Source organism: Psammomys obesus, unplaced genomic scaffold (assembly GCF_907164565.1).
Source record: "Psammomys obesus unplaced genomic scaffold, mPsaObe1.curated_primary_1811, whole genome shotgun sequence".
Lineage (NCBI taxonomy): Eukaryota > Metazoa > Chordata > Mammalia > Rodentia > Muridae > Psammomys > Psammomys obesus.
In genome coordinates this window covers 15,282,621-15,304,535 of record NW_026596051.1, presented here as the reverse complement: position 1 = coordinate 15,304,535, position 21,915 = coordinate 15,282,621, and the positions used below count along the sequence as shown (strand labels likewise).

The 21,915-nt window shown below is 49.1% G+C and overlaps 1 protein-coding gene across 1 annotated transcript; it reads left to right on the top strand.

Moving 5' to 3' along the window:
* Positions 1–7,523: 7,523 nt before the first annotated feature.
* Positions 7,524–20,517, top strand: LOC129688977 (SEC14-like protein 4). Its single transcript, XM_055624057.1, has 12 exons — positions 7,524–7,577; positions 11,116–11,191; positions 14,882–14,925; positions 15,212–15,271; positions 15,380–15,568; positions 16,974–17,069; positions 17,346–17,406; positions 18,355–18,438; positions 18,722–18,828; positions 18,907–19,046; positions 19,137–19,306; positions 20,360–20,517. Exons 1-12 carry the CDS (start codon positions 7,524–7,526, stop codon positions 20,515–20,517), a joined length of 1,239 nt encoding a protein of 412 aa, XP_055480032.1.
* Positions 20,518–21,915: the final 1,398 nt, after the last annotated feature.

Genomic DNA, 21,915 nt, shown 5'->3' with positions numbered 1-21,915 from the left:
TTTGTTTATGTGGTGGATTACATTGATGGATTTCCGTATGTTGAACCACCCTTGCATTCCTGGGATGAAGCCTACTTGGTCATGGTGGATGATATCTTTGATGTGTTCTTGGATTCGGTTTGCAAGTATTTTATTGAGTATTTTTGCATCAATGTTCATAAGAGAGATAGGTCTGAAGTTCTCTTTTTTTGTTGGATCTTTGTGTGGTTTAGGTATCAAAGTGACTGTGGCTTCATAGAATGAGTTTGGTAGTGTTCCTTCTGTTTCTATTTTATGGAATAGTTTGAGGAGAATTGGTGTTAGTACTTCTTTGAAGGTCTTGTAGAATTCTGCGCTGAAGCCATCTGGTCCAGGGCTTTTTTTGGAGGGGAGACTGTTAATGACTGCTTCTATTTCCTTGGGAGATATAGGACTATTCAGTCTTTCTACCTGATCTTGACTTAATTTTGGTAGATGGAATCTGTCAAGAAAGTTATCCATTTCATTTAGATTTTCAAATTTTGTGCCATATAGGCTTTTGTAGTATGACCTAATAATCGTTTGGATTTCCTCAGTGTCTGTAGTTATGTCCCCATTTTCCTTTCTGATTTTGCTGATTTGTATGGTTTCTCTCTGCTTTTTAGTTAGTTTGGCTAAGGGTTTGTCTATCTTGTTGATTTTCTCAAAGAACCAGCTTTTTGTTTCATTGATTCTTTGGATAATTTTATTTGTTTCTAATTGATTGATTTCTGCCCTTACTTTGATTATTTCCAGCCGTCTGCTCCTCTTGGGTGTATCTGCTTCTTTTTTTTCTAGGTTTTTCAGTTGGGCCATTAAGTTGTTTGTATGTGATGTTACGGATTTCTTCTTGTAGGCACTTAGTGCTATAAATTTTCCTCTGAGCACTGCTTTCAATGTGTCCCATAAATTGGGTATGTTGTGCCTTCATTTTCATTGAATTCTAGAAAGTCTTTAATTTCTTTCTTTATTTCTTCCTTGACCCAGCTGTCATTGAGTAGTAAGTTGTTCAGTTTCCATGTGCGTGTCGGCTTTTTGTTGTTTCTGTTGTTGTTGATGTCCAGCTTTAGTCCATGGTGGTCAGATAGTATACAAGGGATTATTTCAATCCTTTTGTATCTGTTGAGGCTTGCTTTGTGACCAACTATATGGTCTATTTTGGAGAAGGTTCCATGCGGTGCTGAAAAGAAGGTGTACTCTTTTGAGTTTGGGTGCAAAGATCTGTAGACATCTATTAGGTCCATTTGATTTAGGGATTCTGTGAGTGCTTTCATTTCCCTATTTGGTGTCTGTCTGGTTGATCTGTCCCTCGATGAGAGTGGGGTGTTGAAGTCTCCCACTATTAAGGTATTAGGATCAATGTATGATTTAAGCTTTAATATTGTTTCATTTACGAATGTAGGTGCTCTTGTATTTGGGGCATAGATATTCAAAATTGTGATGTCCTCTTGTTGGATTTTTCCTTTGATGAGAATATAGTGGCCCTCCTTATCTTTTTTGATTAACTTGGGTTGAAAGTCTATTTTATTAGATATTAGGATGGCTACTCCAGCTTGTTTTCTGGAACCATTTGCTTGAAAAAACATTTTTCCAGCCCTTTACTCTGAGGTAGTGTTTATCTTTGTTGCATAGGTGTGTTTCTTGGATGCAACAGAATGTTGGGTCCTGTTTCCGTAACCATTCTGTTAGCCTGTGTCTTTTTATTGGTGAGTTGAGTCCATTAATATTGATAGATAATATTGACCAATGCATGTTAGTTCCTTGTGTAATGGAGTCGATGATCTTACCTTGTTTCATTGCTTGTTTTCTTTTCATTTTTGTTGGGACATTATCTGTATGCCCTGTTTTCTTGGGTGAATTCGTTTTCGTTGGATTGGAGTTTTCCTTCTAGTATCTTCTGTAGGGTTGGTTTGCTGTATAGATATTGCGTAAATTTAGTTTTGTCATGGAATATTTTGTTTTCTCCATCTATGTTGATTGAAAGCTTTGCAGGGTATAGTAGTCTGGGTTGACATTTGTGATCTCTTAGATTCTCCATGATGCCTCTGCCTCCCTGAGTGCTGGGATCAAAGGTGTGCGTCACTGTGCCCAGCTTCAAAATTAAATCTTAATGAGATATGAGATAGTTCACCTCATTTCTTAACCACACTGGTCACATGTTGAAGTGATAACACTGTAGATTTATATTTTTCTTCCTTCCTTCCTTCCTTCCTTCCTTCCTTCCTTTCTCTCTCTCTCTCTTTATTTATTTATTTATTTATTTTGCTTTCTGCTCTCTTAAGAAAGCTCTTTTTGGGATTTCTTAAGTTTTGCACTGAGCAGTCCTGGATGGTTTGATGTGTGTTTCATTTAACAAGTACTTTCTCCCACGATTGTCATGGCAAACTCCTGACAGGAGCTTGAATCTGTAGAGCCAAACCTCCTCATTGGATGTGTTTATAGATGTATCTCTCCACCTATGGCAGCTTGAGACCTTCAGGTCACTGCGTGTCTCATATTGTTCTGCTAGCACTGAACGAACGTTTGCAAGCACTCGCAGCAGACCTGGTGAGCGGAGCTGCCTAAATCCAGGCTTCTCTCCGCAGGGGATGAGTCACAGCAGCGTTTTTCTTTCCTTGGAGAGAGGAAAGTCAGGCACATTTCCTTGCTTGTTCCCTCCCTCACTGAGTGGATTTGTCTCTCCTCAGGAGTGGGAGGCACACACCATCTGGTCCCATCTTTTTCAAGCTGATTCATAGTTATTTTTCCCCTGTATTATAAATTCTTCAACTACACCAAGGACCATAGTTTATTTCAACCTCTTTCAAATTCTGTTTAAAACGCATGAACATATATACACATTCTGGGTTTTAATTTTTTCCCACTGGTGTGTGTGCCTGTGTGTCCATGTAGCTACGTGTCACTGTGTGTGTCCATGTATGTGTGTGTTTGTGTATGTGTCTCTGTGTGTGTGTCCCTGTGTGTCTGTGTGTGTGTGTGGATGTGTCTGGGTGTGTGTGGATGTGTCTGGGTGTCAGTGTGTCAGTGTGTGTGTGTTGGGGGGGTGGTCTGTGTGAGTGTCCACGTCCTATGAGTTGAGTGTGGAGGACAGAAAGAACTCTCTGGAGTTAGCCCTTTTGGTCTATTATGTGGGTCCCAGAGATGGAACTCAGTCCTCAGTCTTAGTGGAAAACAACTTTACCTGCTGAGCCATCTCTCCAATATATATATATATATATATATATATATATATATATATATATATATTCAACATAGATTGTAAATCTAAACTATTTTCCATCAGGATTATCACTGAGCAAAGCGGCAAACTGAGGAATCCGGTAAGTGTTGTCAAGTCATTTCTAGAAAAACAGTGCTATTCCTGCCAATAGCCTCAAGGCTGGAGAGATGGCTCGGTGGTTAAGAGCATTGGCTGTTCTTCCAGAGGATTAGGGTTCGATTCCTAGCACCTACATGGTGTCTCACAACCATCCATAACTCCAGTTCCAGGGAATCTGACACACTCTTCTAGATACTGCCTGCCGGTAGTACACAGAGGTATATATGCAGGCAACACACACACACACACACACACACACACACACACACACACACACGAAGGTATCAACTTCACCAACTCCCAACTAACACTATGGTTAGTTTTACAAAGTGCGTTCGTGTGTGTGTGTGTGTGTGTGTGTGTGTGTGTGTATGTGTGTGTGTGTGTTGCTTTTTCCCCTTCTGACCTCTCAGGGGTGTAAGGCATTTCACTGCTTGAACACCCTGTGAAGACTACAGTCTGGGAGCAGTAAGCCTCCAAATGAAACTCTCTGTGCATTTGCTTCTCTGAGAATTGGTGCTTGGGCTACTTTTTCCATTAGTGCCTTTTTTTTCCTCATAAATTTGCATTTGTCCTTTATGAAGATACCAATTTTTATATATTTGCTTTCCACAAATTCACAGCAGCAGATACCAACAGCATTTTAAATCAGTTCCTTTTAAACACGGTCTCATAAAGCCCAGGCTGGCCCCCACCTCTCAGATTCTAATATTACAGGTGTGAGCCTCTGTGCAATGCTTTCTTTTTTAATTTTTATTTTTATATTAATTACATTTTATTCACTTTGCATCCCAGCTGTAGCCCCCTTCCTCAGTCCCTCCCAATCCCACCCTCCCTCCTTCATCTCCTCCCATGCCCCTCTCCAAGTCCACGGATAGAGGAGGCCCTCCTCCCCTTCCATATGGCCCTGGTCTATCAGGTCTCATCAGGACTGGCTGCATTGTCTTCCTCTGTGGCCTCGTACGGCTGCTCCCCCATTAGGGGGAGGTGATCAAAGAGCCAGTCATTGAATTCATGTGCAATGCTTTCTTGTGTAACAGATTCTTAGACTGAGGGTATAGCCCAGTGGCAAAGCCATTGCCTAACATGCACAAGGCTCTGAGGTTTATTTATTGATTTTATTAGTTTTGTCGGGGGGGTGTTTTGTCTACGTCTATGTCTGTGCACCACATGTGTGACTGGTGCCCGCAGAAGCCTGAAGTCAGATACTGGGGCAGTGAAGTTACAGACAGTTGTGAACCACCATGTGATTGCCGGAAACTGAACCCAGGTCCTCTGGAAGGGAAGAGCAGCCATGCTCTTAATCGCTGAGCCATCTCTTTAGGCTCTGATTTATTTGTTTTTATTTTATGTGTATGGATGTTCTGCCTGCATACGTGTATGTATGTGTACCATATGTGTGAGTGACCATGGATGCCAAAAGGCAGCATTGGATCCTCCGAGGGAGCTGGCATCACAGAGGGCTAGCCTCCGTGTGTGCTGGGAACTGGACCCGGGGCCTCTGCAAGCCCACATCTCTCCAAGCCCAGCTTGATTTTCTTTCAAGGCTCTTTCTTTTGATTTAAAATTTTCCTAGGGCAAATTCTAGTCAAATGAAATCTGAAGCAAATCCCAAGTGTGAGCCACAAATATAACTTAAAATGTTTGGGAGATACAATTTGTTTTTTGAAAAGGGTCCCTTAATATGGAGCCCAGGAACTCTCAGTCCTCCCACTTCAGTCTTCCAGTTATTCTGGAATTTAGCCCTGTGTCACCACACACTGCTTAGCAGCTGTGTTTTAAAAATATGTATGTATTTACTGAACATGCTTGTGTGTCTGAGTGTGTATGGATTTACTAAACATGCTTGTGTGTCTGAGAGTGTGGCTGTGTGTGGGTGTACCCTGTGGTACAGATGACCCAGAAGGGCAGAGAGGGGCATCCAACCCCTGAAGCTGGAGTTACAGACGGTTGTGAGCTGCCTGATGTGGGTGCTGGGAACCAAATCTGGGTTTTCCGTGAGGGGAAACAAGTGCTCTTAACCACTGCGCCATCTTTCCAGGCCCAGGTACCTGCATTTTCAGACAGTAAAAAGAACAAGCAGAGAGGGGCTGTAGGGTAATGAAAGTATTCCCTCTGAAACCACAGCTGGGGGCAGGTCATTTTACAGCTCCTAACCCTTACTATTCAATTACTATTCACCAGTGGTGGGCCCTAATGGAAATCTCACTGAGGAATGGCAGGGTGTCCCACCCTGGTCCCAGAAGTGGTGGGAAATGACAGGAGACACACGAAGACTCTGCTTTCTGATCTACCAGAGAAAATCCTGAAGCTGCCCTTCAGAAGAAAACCTGTTGGTTACAAAATTTAAAATAGGCCTTTCATTCCATCACCCACAAGGCAGAGGCAGGAGGATCTCTGTGCGTTTAAAGTCTGATCTATAGAGTGAGTTCCAAGTCTGCGAGGGCTACGTAGTGAGACTCTGTCTCAAAAAAAAAAAAAGTAAATAAAAAATAAAAACGGAAAAAGAATGAAATGAATGCATTTTGCGCTGGTCCACCCTGGATCCTTTCACCTGAGGAACAGCTAGCTCAGTGTGTAGAGGGCTTGTCCTGTATGTTAGCTCCAGAACCACAAAAGCTAGGTATCCTAGTTAGGGAAACTATCACTGAGACTTAACACTGTGACCAAAGCAACCTGGGGAGGAAAGGGCTTATTTGGCCTACACTTCCACATCACTGTTCATCACTGAAGGAAGTCAGGACAGGAACTCATGCAGGGCAGGATCCTGGAGGCAGGAGCTGATGCAGAGGCCATGGAGGGGTGCTGCTTCCTGGCTTGCTCCTCATGGCTTGTTCAGCCTGCTTTCTTAGAGAACCCAGGACCACCAGCCCAGGGATGGCACCACCCACAATAGACTGGGCCCTCCCCCATTGATCACTAACTGAGAAAATGGAGACAGGTTTGTCTACAGCTCAATCTGACGGAGGCATTTTCTCAGTTGAGGCTCCCTTCTTCTTTCAGCTGACTCCAGCCTGTGTCAAGTTGACACGAAACTAGACAGCACACCAGGCATGGTGGCATCTGTCTGTAACCCCAGCACTGGGGAGGTGGAAGCAGGAAGAACAAGAATTCAAGATTCTCCTTGATTACATAGCAAGTCTGAAAACCACCTTGGTCTACCTAAGAACCTGGTCCTTTTTTTTATTTTTTAATATATTTTATATATTTCAGAATATCTAAAGTTATGGTATCAACATATAATCAGTAGCAAAAAATAACTATTTACTGTCTCTGGTGCTAAGTCACTGAAATCTGATGTGCTGTTTCTACTCAGCACAGCCCATGCTTACCGGTGACAAATCATATCTCCAATGGGCGGCAGTCTCCCATGAGCCCATGTTTGCTCATCTCGTATCTAGAACTTGATTTGACCCCATTGGAGGAGAGAGGGGAAAGGTCTCGGTGGCCTGTTTCACTGCCTCCTCCCCGCTCCCATGCCGCCTGCTTTCCAGAAGAGTCATGCCAAGGCAGCCTGTGTTTTCTCCACCCACCCAGGGAGCTCAGCCTACCCTGTGTCAGCCGCCTCCCCCTCACTCAGTGGCCCTCCTGCTGTGATACCTCCCAGGTGCTCACCACCTGGGCCATCCTGGAGTTCCCGGCCCTGTTGAGAGCCTTCACAACAGTTTTGAAACTCCGTCCTGTCACAGTGAATGAGGCATGCCAGGCCTTCTGCTAACGCTAGGAGGCACATCTTACCCAATCCTGTTAACGTCAAGTCAAGAGCGGCAGGGCGCTGGAGCCATTTGGCACAGGAGGGCTCTCCTGGCCTTTGAACGTTGGAGGAGCCCAGCCTGTTAGGCAAAAAAGGCTCAGGGCTGAGGATGCCCTACTTGGAGGTGAGGGACCTGCCCCTGGCCTGTGTGCTTAGGTGAACACTCCCTTAAATGCTCCCCCCCCAACACACACACACAATCCCACTCCTACCTGAGCGTCAGAGGCCTGGACTTAGGGCTCACTTGTCACCTCCTGAGGTCAGGTCACCTCTCTACCAGGTAGAGTAGGCTTGATGACCTGGGGCAGACAAAACAAAACAAAAACAAAACCCAGAGAGCACTGGGTAGGGCGGGGCAGGAACGGGGACTCTCCTGTGGGGCGGGACCAACATCGGACCTGCTCGTCAAAACCCGGTGAAGGTAGCGGCACCTGAGGCCAGGCAGGGTGCACCATGAGCGGACAAGTCGGGGACCTGAGCCCGCGGCAGGAGGAGGCACTGGCCAGGGTGAGGGACGAGGCTGGCGGGAAGGCACGGGAGCCAGGCTGAACCCACCCGGACCACATTGGCTATAGCACTGCGTGGGGACCGGACCAGGGATATGATGTGTGGGTGTGGTGTGGGTGTGTGTGGGTGCGAATTCAACCCTCAAGCACAGCTTGCTCCGCTAGCCGTTCCTGGCCTCTGTTCTCGGCCTGTGGGTTCTGCCAGGCCACCGATGCGGAGATCTCAGCCCAGATTGCGACAGGGTTTGGTTTGCTTTGGTTTCTGTTCCCCGGGTTCCCAGTCGTCTCCCTATCAGACTTATTTGCTTACTTTTAATTATTACAGAGGAACGGGGGGCGGGGGGAGGGATCTGATTTTGAGAGCATCCTTTAGGCTGTGCCTGCAGAAGGGAAGGGCTATCAGGAAGGGAGGCCCAGGTCTTAGGAGTCCCGATCAGGCTCCCACTCGGCCTTGTTTGAAAGGGAAGCCTAAGACTTGTGACAGAGAGCCAGACGCTGGAGGACTGAGTCTGGAATCCCAAACCTTGAGAGTCAAAGACAGGTCAATTACAAGTTCAAGGCCAGCCTGAACCTAGCGACACTGTCTCAAAGATTGAGAGACGAGTGGCTTGTTTTGTAGTGTCTCCTATGGGGAGGAACCCTCCAGGGAGGACCTGGGGATTCAGCCAAGGCTCTCCAAGTGAAAGAGGGGTCCCAGCGGAACAGGAGGGATCCTCTGACCAGCCTCCCAGTGCTGGCGGGCTCAGAAAGCGCCAGGCACAAGGCTCTTTTGGACCTGGACACCATGCCTCTGGGTGGATTGTGACAGGGAACCCCTCCAGCCGTTGCTGCTTTCTCCGCTATTTAAAAATAACAAACGCTTACCATTTTAAAACTTGCAGGAAAGGGAAGGAGGAAGAAAGGAAAGGCCCTGGGCAGCCTAGAGCTCTGCTCTACAGTGCCCAGGATCATTTCCTTGTAGAGCCTCCCTGAGCTTGGTTAGTGTGGACCACTGGGTCACACCTGGGGACAGCGCTGTGTGACACTGTAAGGCGGCTTCTCACCAGGCTGACTGATCAGCCGCCCAGAGTGGATTATGAGTGCGGGTGTTATTATTTAGGCAGCAGTTCCTTTTGGGGGTAGATCCTCCCTTTGCCTGCTGGGACTCCTGCTCTCATCCTGCTGCTTGTCAGCACCAGAGACTACCACGCAATGAGAGTGTCAGGCTAGTTACAGGAGGGGCTCCGGGGCTGGCCCGCGGTGGGGGTGGGGGGGCGGGAGGGGGCGTAGAGGAGGAGAGGTTGTTAAGTGTACAGCTGCACGGTGACAGCAGCACACGCCCCAGAAGAGACTTCGCCAACTGTGGGGTCGCTGTGTCACGGCACCTGGACTGGAAGTTTAGTCATCACTCAGGCTGCGCCACAGGCTGGCTTTAGTACATTTTAGAGCAACAGTTGTTTCCAGACTGGCCACTAGGCATTAGGCTGTAAATGTTTCCAAGTGGCGGTGTGTGTCATCAGGCCCCCAAGAGCTCACAGTCTGATTATTACAGTGTGGGAATCTCTCTACTGTTGGTATAATGTTCTTTTGGAATGTATATAATCTACCCTTGTTCGTTCAAATGCTGATTTCTCTACCCCACTGTCTGGTTGCAATACAGACGTTGCGTTGTGATGCTTATTCTAAGCATCACCTGTCTCAAGTTTGTGTAAACATGCCACCATTTGTTCTCTATATTGTCAATTAAACAACCAACCAGCCAATGCTGTACAATGGAGAAAATAGGGTGGGATATCCTGGTCTGGAGTGGGAGAAAGAGGAAGGAAGAGAGGAAGACAGAAGGGAGAATCTGCAGGAGAGGTCTTGGAACAACGTGGAGAAATGAACCAGACCTAAGATACGACTGAAAGCAAGTATAATGAGTGAAATCTGAATGGGAGGAAACTATGCAGGCTTGGAGGTTTAGGATGGAGTAACTATTGCCCAGCATTGTGCTCTAGGTTATAAATCCTAGTCTCTGTGTGGTGATTTGGTAATACAGCTGTTTAGGAATAACCGCTGCTTAACTAAAAGAGGTATTAATAGTAAACATTTAATATACCACAACACTCTGCCTTTACCTTTGGTCATTTGTCCTCACGAATTCCTTTTTGAAAATTATATAAGCAAAGCAAAATGCATTCTCATTTGATTCTTTTTTTTTTTTTTTTTTTTTTTTTTTTTTTTTTTTTTTTTTTTTTTTGGAACTATTTTTGGCCAGGATTGGTAGCATATGCCTTTAATCCCAGCACTTGGGAGGCAGAAGCAGGATGATCTCCGTGAGTTACAAGCCAGCCTGGACTACAGAGTAAGACCCTGTCTCAAAATAACAATTCTTACTGCTACTTTTCAGAGGTTTGAGGAACAAGGTCCTGGCTGGCTTCAAATTCGCAAGATCCACCTACCTCTGCCTCTTGGGTAGTAGGGCCAGGCTTATAGAGGTATGTGCCTGCGAGTGCCTGTTTATGTGTGTGTGCGTGTACATGTATGTATGTGTATTTTGTTTCATGAGTATGGGTTTTTTTTTTTAATCTGAATTCATATCTGTCTATCACCTGCATGCCTGGTGCCTGAGGACAGAGAGGGCTTTGGATCCCCTAGAACTGGAGCTACAGATGGTTGTGAGCGGCCATGTGGGTGTTGGGAAGCAAACCTGGGCCCTCTGGAAGAACATCCGATTATTTTTAACTACCAAGCCATCTCTCCAGCCTCGTAGTTTTTCTCTTTCTTTCTTTCTTCCTTTCTTCCTTTCTTCCTTTCCTTTCCTTTCCTTTTCTTTCCTTTTCTTTTCAGGTATGCTTCCCATATGTAGCCTAAGCTAGTCTCAAACTCATGATCCTCCTGCCTCAGCTTCCTGAGTGCTGGAGTTACAGATGTGTGCCACCAAACCTGGTTTACATGCTTATTTTAAACACATTCGAGCCTTTGACTGGACAAAGTTGGCATTACCTCATTTCACAAGCAGGGAAAGGGAAACGTAGAGAGGGTAACTCTTCTCTAACCCTGACCATCAGGGCACCATTCCTGGGGTAATGTCTCTAGAGCCGTCAGGCTAGCCTTCATCTGAGTCACACAGGAGTGGGGAGAAAAGGTGGGGTTCAGGTACTGATGTGGGGGAGGCTCCAGTACGAGCCAGAAAGGGAACCTGTCATCCAAGGTGATATTCACCCAGTTCTGACCCCCTTGCAGGACAAACTGGAGCCCACACATGGATGGGTCTGGGAGGGGCAGAAGCACCTACTGCCAGGACGGCTTAGCTATACACACCTCTTGCCCTTTGCTTAAACTTGAGCCTCATTCCGGGACCACAAAGGACCACCTGTGGGTAGGGGGATCCCTGGACCTCTTTCTTTGTTCCTCTTTCCACTCGTGGCCTCATTGAATCGATCTCTTCTCAGCTATCCACTATTGCTTGGCTTTTAATTGGCCTGACCTCCCTTGTTTGAGCTGTCTGGGTTCAGGCTCTGACCCAGATGGCTTCAGCAACGCTCCAACCGCCATATCCACCCTTTCCCTCTCAGTTCCGGGAGAACCTCCAGGATGTGCTGCCCACCCTGCCCAAGGCTGATGACTACTTCCTTCTGCGCTGGCTCCGAGGTGAGGTCCCAGGGACCCGGGAGGCAGGGAGCAAGGTGGCAGGAAAACGAGGGGGTGCACTTCCGGGGAAAGTCCTGCCGTGTCACAGGCTTGTGACTGGCGCATGAATGGAAAACAAATGTGGATACAACTGCTCCTAGGTATGGGTGGAGGAGGAGGCTTATTGTTGATATGAGGGAGAGCGCAGCCAGAGGCATCTGGAAGGGTCCAGACTGAACTGGGCCAAGAGGCAGAGGTGAGAGAAGAAGAGGGAGGGAAGGGGGGAACAAAGAAAGTACCTAGGAACCTAGAAAATAAGAGTTCCAAGAGATAGCATAGCCAAAATGGCCAATGTTATATAGAGATCAGAGACTGGAGGAACAGAAGCTCTACCCCTGGGCTGGAGGGTTTAGGGGAGGGAGCGGGGTACGCCAGCCAGGGTGACTCTGTGACAGGCACTGAGAGACGGTGAGAGAACCTGGCAGCCCAGAGTCTGTTTGGATGTATTAAATAGGCACCCATTCGATCATTGTCCTGAGTGTGGGACCTAACCTCACTAGGCGTGCAGAGTTGAATTTGTGGGCCAAAACTTACAGCATTCTGTGTGGTGTGTACTTCTCTGTGTAGGCATGTGCGTGGATGCCAGAGATTCTGCCAGGTTTTTCTTAAATGCTCTCTGCTTTATTTGCTGAGCAGGGTCTCCTGAACCTGAGCTTGTCGGTTGGCTAGTCTAACGAGGCAGCTTGCTCTAGGGGATCTGTCTTCACCTCCTCACATCAGGTGCAGTTGGCTATTATGGAGGGGCTGGGGGTATGAGCTAGTCCTCCGGCTTCCTTGGCAAACACTTTTCAATGAGCCATCTTCTTAGTTCTGACATTTCCACGTTCTGTCAGTCAGAACCTGAAGCAGGCCTGGCCCCAAAGACTTGCGATTTCTTGTGCAGACACCCATCGCCTAACTCCAAATGACCTATGTTTCCCTCTCCTGATGGTTGGTCTCAAGAAGAACAACTGGCCCTGTAAAGTCTGCTACTTTATAAGGTAGTGATGTATCCAGATGTGCGTCCACACTGCTAAGGAACTTCCCTTGCTGCTTACCAGAACAGTTACTCCCATTTCCTCTCAGGGGCAGCTCCCTCTCTCTCAGGACTGTTCTCCTTCCCTGTTTCTACCAACAGTGTATTTTCTTTAATGAATCTATTCTATGTCAAGTCTCCGAATACTTTTACCCCAGTGCCTTTGGCTTCAACAGAGTAAAATCCTGGGAAGGCCCCTAGGCCTCTCCAGTTTGGCCTTGAATCAGTGAACGCTGTCTTTAGGACTTGGAGCTGCCTTCAGGCCCTAGGGCACAGAGCGAAAACAAAGTGGATTGAAGCAATGTTAGGTGGAGAAGCAGCCTCTTCTAGAAGTCACAGCAACCTGGAAAATGCCAGGAGCGGCACCAGGGCTCAGCGGAGGAAATGCTTCTGTCTTTGTTTGGTTGGTTTTGGGGAGAGTTGTTTGGTTTTTCGAGACAGAGTTTCTCTGTGTAGCCTTGGATATCCTGGACTTGCTTTGTAAACCAGGCTGGCCTTGAACCCACAGAGATCTACCTGCCTCTGCCTCCCCAAGGGATACAAGGCGAGCAATTTAAATAGCTGTCCACAAGACAGGCTTGTAAGACTCTGCACGTCCTAACGCTGGCGGGAAGCTGGCCTCTCAGCCTTGCTTTCTTCCACTGCATCGGCAAGGTATTGCTGCCTGTCTCTAAGGTGCTGAGTCAAGAAAGGTCACCAGGCTCAAATGAAGGAAGCCCCAACTAGGGCCACTCTTCCTCTCTCTTGTTCTTTCTGTGTTTTTAAAAAATTATTTTTAGGAACTTTATTTTAAAAACAGTTTTAGGTTTTTAGGGGGGAAAAAAAGGCTAACAGGATCAACAAAAACTAGTAGAATTCTTAGATGAAGCGATGCTATCCAGTTATAAAATATGATGAAACTCAGGCACTCAAGCCACTAAGCCTATAAAACTAGAATTCTAGCTTAGGACAGACAAGAGCCACACAACCAAACAAACAAAACCTTTAAATGCTATTTAGAGCTGCTACATTCAATTTGATAGTCTGCAGACATACTTAACTATCCAAATTAGATAATTAAGACTTCAGGTCCTCATCTCCGCAGCCACACTCCTGTTGCTCAGTAGCCACACACAGCTAGTGACTGCCACACCGAACATTTCCGAGGTGGCTGGTTCTAGGCATCACAGACCGCGCAACTGACCAGCACCGATGCAGGTGACACTGTTACACACACCCAGAGGAAGACGCGCGGGCTTGTTCTCGGATGCCTGCAGTGATGCTCGCTCTCTGATAAGCAGACAAGCACCTGCATATGTTTGTCTGGCCTCTGACTGTGGGACTGGAGCCCTGAGGAGACAGGGTCAGGCTCAGCTGCGGAGGAATGGGGTGGGCTGCCCGCGTGTGCAGCGGTTGCGTTCCCAGAGGAGAGGCTGGGCCAGTGGCCTCCCTGCTTATTTCTCGAGGCGATTCATGAACAGGGCAAAGGCTGGCCTTCTGCTTGAACATCTCTGATGGTGCCTTTCGCTTCGGCTCCATCAGTGAAAGATTTCTTAGCGAGCTAGTAGCGTTACAAAGAAGCTGCCGCGGCATTTGTAAAACTGGACGAACCGTGAGCTCGAGGCTTGCCCGCCGTTCCAGGACTGGAGAGATGCCTGTGTTCATTAAGGTGCGTGCTGAGTGGACACGAAGGCCAAAGTTCTTCTCCCAGCACCCAGCATGCTCTGTTTGTAACCTCAGAACTGAGGGAGCTGAAGCTTGCCGGCCGGCCATTATTCTAGGCAACTGATGAGCTCTAGGGTCAGTGAGAACGCAACTGAGGAAGACACCCAACATGAACCTCTGGCGGCCACACACTTCTGCACGCACATACTCATGAACGGACACCTACACATATAATCTCCAGGCCCCCAGTAGCTTTTGGGGTTATCAGGAAAAGTGAGATCACCCTAATTTTGGCCTCATGAGCCTCTAGGAACCAGGTCGCCCTAACACTTTTAAATAATTTTTATGTTTGTTTATCGGTTTGTTGTTTATTGAGAGGTGGGTGTATTCATGCAACCAGCGCGTTTTCGAATTGAGTTCCCTCCTTCTATCCTGTGGGCACCAGACATCAAACTCAGGCCCATCAGGCTTGGTGGCTGAATGAAAAAACAAAAACAAAAACAAAAAAAAAGTGAGGACATGACATTCCTGGGTACGGTGCCAGAGAAAGCTTATTGTAGATAAAAGGGAGAGCATAGCCAGAGGCAGAGTCTAGAATGAACCTGATTGTGAACCAGGTCATGTGAGGAGAGGGAGAAGGGGAGAGGAGAGAGCCAGTCCAAGAGGCCAGGAGGCTAAAGGGTAGACCGAAAGGGCCAGGCAACCCAAAGGGCTGGATAATATGGGGAAGGGCAGCTCAACCCCTGGGCTGGAAGAATTTAGGGCAGGGGATGGGATATGACAGCAATACCCTATAACAGGTGGAGACTGAAGGATGCTGGGAGAACTTGTTGCCTAGGTCCTCTTTGCTATGTGAACAGGCACCTCAGTTAGTCCTTTGTCCTGGTTTGAGACTTAACAGTGGCACTCGCTTGTAGCTGCTGAGCCATCTCGCTGAAACCCCCAAGACCAGCTCATTCTAGATTTGGTCTCTCCTTCCCATGTTGTTGCAGCTCGGAACTTTGACCTTAAGAAATCTGAGGACATGCTCCGGAAGGTAGGACCCTGCCTTCCTGCGTCCTGATTCTCCCGTGCTAACCCTGGTTTCTGGCCAGAGAAGAGGGTCCCTTCTCCTGTTTCCTTTCCCATCCCCCTGGATTCCTTTCTGAGCAAGGCTGGTGTCCCTCCTCTTTCTCCCACCTCAGCTCCCAGTTCTGTGGAGCCTAAGGGCATTCTGGCAGAGTCTTATGGCTGTGGACAGAGAGACCTGGCCTTGTGTCCCCAATACCTAGAGAGGCTTTTGGGGGACAGACAGATTCTTCAGCTCCCCCATGTCTCTGCAGCATGTGGAGTTCCGGAATCTGCATGACCTGGACCACATCCTCACGTGGCAGCCATCAGAGGTGAGCCCTTTGCAGGAGCCCCAGGTCTGCAGCTGCCCCCTCCCCCGCCTAGCCACCCAATGGCACAATGTGGGCTGCTTTGAGTCAGGACTTTGTCCATGTGTCCAGGTGATCCAGCTCTACGACTCAGGCGGTCTCTGTGGCTATGACTACGAAGGCTGCCCTGTGTGGTTTGACATCATTGGGACAGTGGACCCCAAGGGGCTCTTGATGTCAGCTTCTAAACAGGACATAATCCGGAAGCGGATCCAAGTCTATGAGCTGCTTCTTCATGAGTGTGAGCTGCAGAGTGAAAAGGTGAGTGCTGGGGTTCAGGTCGGTGTATGATGGCGTTAGTGTGTCCAAAAAGAGGCACTAGGTCCAGGAAAGAACAGCACCTTGTCTCTCTAGAACTCACTAGCTCTCAGTAGGATTTGAGCATCAGTGTGAATGTGTGTGTGTGTGTGTGTGTGTGTGTGTGTGTGTGTGTGTGTGTGCGCGTGTGTCTGCTGGCATGAGTTAGGGTCACAAATGCCTTCACTTCTGGTTGGATTCATGAAGTGTTTGATGAGCAAGCACCCACATCAAAAGGCCTTGACACTCACCATGGACATGGACGTAGTAGGAGCCCTTAGCTCTGCTCTCAGGGTTTCTTGGAACAGCCAGCCAGCTTTGCTTATGGGAAAGATAGTCACCACTGTCGATTCTCTAATTATGAAAGCCAACCCATGACTTTGTGCATTCCACATGGGACCCAAGGAGATACTACAGTTACATATATGTGTGTGTACGAGATATTAGTATGTGTATGTATGTATCATAGATATGACACACACATAAACACACACACACGAAATCCTAGAGGGCTCAGAGGGTACAGGCACTTGAAATCATGCCTGACAGCCTGAGTTCCTGGAACTAACATGGTGGGAGGAGAGAACTGACTCCTGCGAGTTGTCTCTTGACTTTCATATAAGCACCGTGGTATGCACCTGCACACACACACACATGCCATACACAATAGGCAGGCAGGCAGACAGACAGCTATTTAAACATAAAAAAATACATGTGTAGAGTTGGGTGTGCTGTGCACCCCTTTAATCCCAGTTCTTGGGAGACAGAGGCAGGTGGATCTCTTTGAGGCTGGAGTGACCCTTTCTTAAAAAGCAAACTATGTGTGTATGTATGTCTGTATACACACACACACACACACACCTCAAGGGTGCAGCTTCTATTCCAAGAAGGCCTTCATATCCACCTGGACTGTCTCTTACCTCTTTCAGAGCAGAAGGCGACCTTGTTGGTTTTGTGAATTTGAAATTTGAGCCCAGCACATGCCATGGTGCACATGTGGAGACAGAGGACAACTTTTAGGAGTCAGTTCTCCCTCCACCGCGTGGGCCCCCGGAATTGAACTCAGGTCACCAGTCTTAGCAGCAAGTGCCTTTACCTGCTGAGCCATCCTACCAGCCCCCGAGTCATGCTTTAGTCATGCCCCAGTGTTGAGCAAACTGTGGTAGTTCCCGGAGAGCCTCCAGCCCCTGCCAGTGCTCAGAGTCAACATCCTCTCCCACCCTAGAGGATAAGATCTGTTTGGGACATGCCATGGACTTGACAGGCCTCCTTCCCGGGGGTTGTGAGTGGCAAGAAGATGGAGAGAGGCAGCCAGGACCCCCTGGGTGAATTAATCATCTAAGCTGTGCACCTACCTTGTTCCACACAGTTGGGCAGGAAGATTGAGAGAATGGTGATGGTATTCGATGTGGAAGGGCTGGGCCTGAGGCACCTGTGGAAGCCAGCTGTGGAGGTCTACCAGCAGGTAAGGCCAGAGACAAAAATGGCTCTGGGCCAAGGGGACCCACAGCACATACCAGCTTTCGCATGGAAAAGTAGAGACACCCTCCAGGGGACCTATAGACCAGCCTGGCTTTGAGATGCCGGTTTTGGGATCACCCTAGAAGGAGGATGAGGAACAAGGACAGCCTGGAGGAGGGTGTCATGGGGGAAAGCTGGGGTGGGGCAGCATCAGTGCCACAGACGTCTGGGCATCCAAAGTGCTGGGCACAGCCATGACAGACATCACTTGTCTTCCCAGTTTTTTGCCATCCTGGAAGCAAATTATCCTGAGACGGTGAAACATCTAATCGTTATTCGAGGTGAGTCCGTGACTGTGAGGACCCCTGCCTGCAGAAGGGAGACTGAGGCAGAGAGACAGTAAAGAAGCCTTTGAGTTAGAATGTCTCAAAATTACCTTTTGTGAAGAATAAGGTTTTTGTTAGTGTTTTGTTAACTCCATTCCTTTGAAGACTGCTGTTTTTGTAATATGCAAAATCCCAGCCTGGTGTGTTGGAGCGATGTCAGGTTTCTAAATGTTTGCTGCTGTTTCCTAACTCACCTCAGTGTAGACTGACTCACTGACCACCGACCGCATCGGCTGATGGATGTATTGTGAGCAAGACTGCTCCCTGTCTTGGACCAGTATGGCCATATTCTCTGGGCTCAGGTGACCGGAGTTCATAATCCAGCCAGCTCTCTCATTTGGAGCAAGTCAGCTTCATTTCACTGAGGCTCAGCTATTCCATGTTGTGAAGTGGGGACAGGGACACCATGGTACAAGCCCCGACCCCATGAGATAGTTGGGATGTTAATGAGAGTCTGCTGAATGGGAAGATTGTGCATTAAACCTGGCCCACGGGAAGTGCTCTGTGAGTTAGCAGGTGTCCTTGGGGTGGGACAGGGTATCTAAAGCAGATCCTCCCAGCTACTCGCACCCCAAAGGATTCTAAGGTCACCTAGCAAAACCTTGAGTTGGGAGAGGAAGGGCTGTCTCAGGGAATCACCGTTGCTGACCATGGGCCCAGCTTGCGCCCAACAGCCTACACTAGACCATGGGACACTGCTGATTGTTGTGAACCAGGCGCCATGCTGTCACTAGAGCCAACAACAGTAAGACTCTGAGGCCTAAGTCCTTAAAGAGCTCACATAGCAGGGCATGGCAGAATCCAGATCTGAGCAACAAATACCCAGAAAACCACCATGGCTGTGGCTTTATGCCCTGGTGTTTCCTCTCATCCAGCCTCCCAACGGAGTTCTGTGTGTTTCAGCTCCCAAGCTTTTCCCGGTGGCCTTCAACCTGGTCAAGCCCTTCATGGGTGAAGTGACGCAAAAGAAGATAGTGATTCTGGGCGGTAAGTGCCTTGACCCTTGCCCCCCAGCGAGGTCCGGCCCTGTGCCTGTCTGGAAAGCAGAGGATGCCACCGAAGGCCCCCTTGGCCTGGGACATCCTCTTTCCACAGACAATGGCCTTGGCCTCATCAGCACACAGAGCAGGCTTCCGGTTCCAGATCATGGCCTAAGAGCCAGAAGGCAAGCTCATGAGTGCTTTGAGTAGACTTTGAGAACAAGCCATGTTCTCTGTGGGCTCTCAGTTGGTCCCCCAGAGCCTCCCAGAAGCCCCTGTTCTTCACACAGCTCACTGGAAACAGGAGCTACTCAAGTTCGTGAGCCCTGATCAGCTCCCTGTGGAATTCGGGGGGACTATGACTGATCCTGATGGCAACCCCAAGTGCCTGACCAAGGTACAGGGTGCCCAGAGGATGGGGAGGGAGGAGACCCCTGTGGCTCCACTGTCATCCTTACCCACCTCTGACTCACAGATCAACTACGGGGGTGACGTACCCGAGCGCTATTACATGTGCAAGCAGGAGAGGCCGCAGTACGGACACACTGTGGTTGTGGGCCGAGGCTCCTCCCACCAGGTGGAGAATGAGATCCTGTTCCCAGGCTGTGTGCTCAGGTAGGGACAGTGGCTACCGCACACCCGGGCACAGCTGGAAGGGCCTCCCAGACCACACAGGAGGTCGTCAGTGGGCTCCGTCTGCTGCAGGTGGCAGTTTGCATCAGACGGTGGAGACATTGGCTTCGGGATTTTCCTGAAGACCAGAATGGGGGAGCGACAGAAGGCCGGGGAGATGGTGGAGGTGTTGCCCAGCCAGCGCTTCAACACCCACATGGTCCCTGAGGACGGGAGCCTCACCTGCCTCAAGGCCGGAGTCTGTAAGAGCTTCAGGTTTTCCTGCCCTTGTCTTAGTGGTAGGAAGAAAGGCGGCCATTTTGGGCCAGTCTGCTGTCTCTGGGTTCACTCAATGTCCAGCTCTCAGGGAGGGTGCAGGGACTCTACCTAAGGGCTTCAGGGATGCAATCTTCGGGGTCTAGGATCTGATCGGTGGATGTAAGCACAGAGGTGCATTGTGCAATATTGGAGGCTCAGAGCCCAGGAGCATAGCAGGCTAAGAGACTGAGCTGCCATGGACTTCTGTCAGAGGGTCCGTGAAAGGGACCTGTCCAGTTGCCTGAACTCCAAACAGCCCAAAGAAGTGTCTAGATCTGGTGTCAGTTTTACAGAAACAATGTGGTCCAGTGTCTTAGTCAGCTCCGCATACTGTAACAAATCGCCCAAGTCAGTTGGCTTAGGAAAGAAAGGTGGGGAGGGGTATTTACCACACAGTTCTGGATGTTCTAGCCCAAGATCCAGTGACCTTATTGCTTTGAGGCTGTGTTGCTCATGGTATATCATGGCAAGAACACTCGGAGTGAAAAACCACCTACCTCACGATCCAGGAGGCAAAAGGGAAGGGAAGAGAAGCCGGGTGTGCTGCCACACACTTGTAATCCCAGCACTTGAGGAAGCTGAGTCCAGAGGGTCAGAGGCTCAAGGGAAGCCTAGGCCGAACAGTGAGACCCTGTCAGACCCAGTGAGCCCTCCTCCTAAGGTCCCCACTACCTTCTGACAGTGCCACGCTGGGGACAAAGCCTTCAACACATGGCTCTTCTAGGAACACTTACCCAAAACAGCAATGGGAATGACAGCCTTTCTTCAAGGGCTGCTCTGAGGAGGGATTCAGGGAACTGTGAAGTGCTGGTGGAATGCTGGAGAGCCACAGTGCTGCCACTACAGTCCCCGGAGGTGGTGGAGAGCAGTGGGCTTGGGGCAGGGCAGTGGCTGATGCTCACATCATGCTCACATCCTACCCACGGGCCTGGTCGGCCTGTTCCCATCATCACCCAGGAGCTAGGCTTATGCTGTCTGTCACCTCTCCGTCCTTGCAGACGTCCTGCGCTTTGACAACACCTACAGCCTCCTGCACACCAAGAAGGTCAGCTACACAGCAGAGGTGCTGCTCCCAGACAAGGCCTGTGAGGAGACGTTGCAGGGCCTCCAAGCAACAAGCCCTCCTCAGGACAGTGAAGACTCTAGCCGCCTCTGAACCTGCTCCATTCAACTCCTTCGCACACTCCTACCCCCTTTCCCCCGAGGCAGAGTGACGCTGAAGATGGCTACAGAGCTCTCTAACCCCACCTCCATCTCAACCTCCCCAGGACCGCTTAGACACAGGCCAGAACGTTCATTCCTTATACCTAGAGAATGGGGTTGAGGGTGACACCAGACATCGCTGGTTTGTTCTCATCCTCCTGAAGACACACACCCACCCAGGACTCAGCCATGCCCGGTGTCCCAGCTGGAATTGGGTTACAGGAGCTCCGTGTCCTGTTCTCCGGGAGCAGAGCTGCAGAGCTGTAGGCTGGCTTCGGCAAGGAAGAGAAGGGCCAGCTGGAGGCAGCTGGGAGGGGTGGGAGGGAAGGGCGAGGCCCCAGCAAAAGCAGAGCATCAAGGCCTTTGTAAATCCCCCCCTTCCCTTGGAAGGGGTAGCAGAGGTGGAGAGGCAGAGCTTGATAAGGTTGAGCAGGTTGCAGGGTCTAATGAAGAGACACTCACACACACACACACACACACACACACACACACACACACCCCTACACACACGCCTGCTAGGATTCTGCTGATACTCAACGTAGACTCTTTCCTTTTTCATAAGGCACTTGCCCAGGCCAAGCCATCTTCAAATTCACTGTGTAGCCCAGGCTGCCCTTACGTTAGTCCTGCCTTCTTCAGTGTCTGTGCTGAGATTACAGACCTGCACCACTATGCCTGACTATCTTTAGTTCTTTCTGGCCTGAGTGGAACTCAGAACCAAGCTAAGCTGCAGAGAGGTACTGGTACTGGATGAATCATTCTGGGGGTTCACCCTGGCCTCTTACTGGCTTCTTGGAGAACCTTCCAGCTTGCCATTTCCATGCGTGTCTCAAGGAGAGAGTTGAAAGGCAGCTGCCTGCATCCCTTCCACGCATGACCCAGGAGCTAGCGGATCATGGCTTCTGCAGGTGATATCTCAAAGGCTGAGCCTCCTGGCATCCACAGGTAGTCAATCAGCCCACATTGGGTGGACTGAACCTAACAGCAGACGCTGTGGACCTAGGCTGTGCTTCACTTCTCCCTCCTGGGCCACTGGCTGGGACAGAAGACTGTATCCCACACACGATGGCTCAGACACTGCCTTGGAGTCACGGATGCTGCCTTCTTTGTCCTTCTGTGCTTCTTGGCAAACTCTCCCTGGAATTAATGTAAATGTAACTTTTATTCTCCTGAGGTAATTATCTCTGAGGCTTATTATAATATAAGCCTCTGTCTGCTAACCTAGGCCTAGCCCTGGAAGCTTCTAGCCTCCGTACAATCTAATCTAGGCCTAGAATGCTTTCAGCCTCTGAGATTCGCTGCTGAATAAGTTCACCCTTTCTAGTTCTTTCTAAACTCTTGCTGGCTAGTT

What these genes read in the sequence shown, in the direction of transcription:
- LOC129688977 (XM_055624057.1), top strand. Translation starts at nt 7,524, where the DNA reads ATGAGCGGACAAGTCGGGGACCTGAGCCCGCGGCAGGAGGAGGCACTG. An exon ending in GTGAGCTGCAGAGTGAAAAG is followed by an intron (nt 15,569 to 16,973) that starts GTGAGTGCTGGG and finishes TGTTCCACACAG; the next exon opens with TTGGGCAGGAAGATTGAGAG. An exon ending in CTGTGGAGGTCTACCAGCAG is followed by an intron (nt 17,070 to 17,345) that starts GTAAGGCCAGAG and finishes TTGTCTTCCCAG; the next exon opens with TTTTTTGCCATCCTGGAAGC.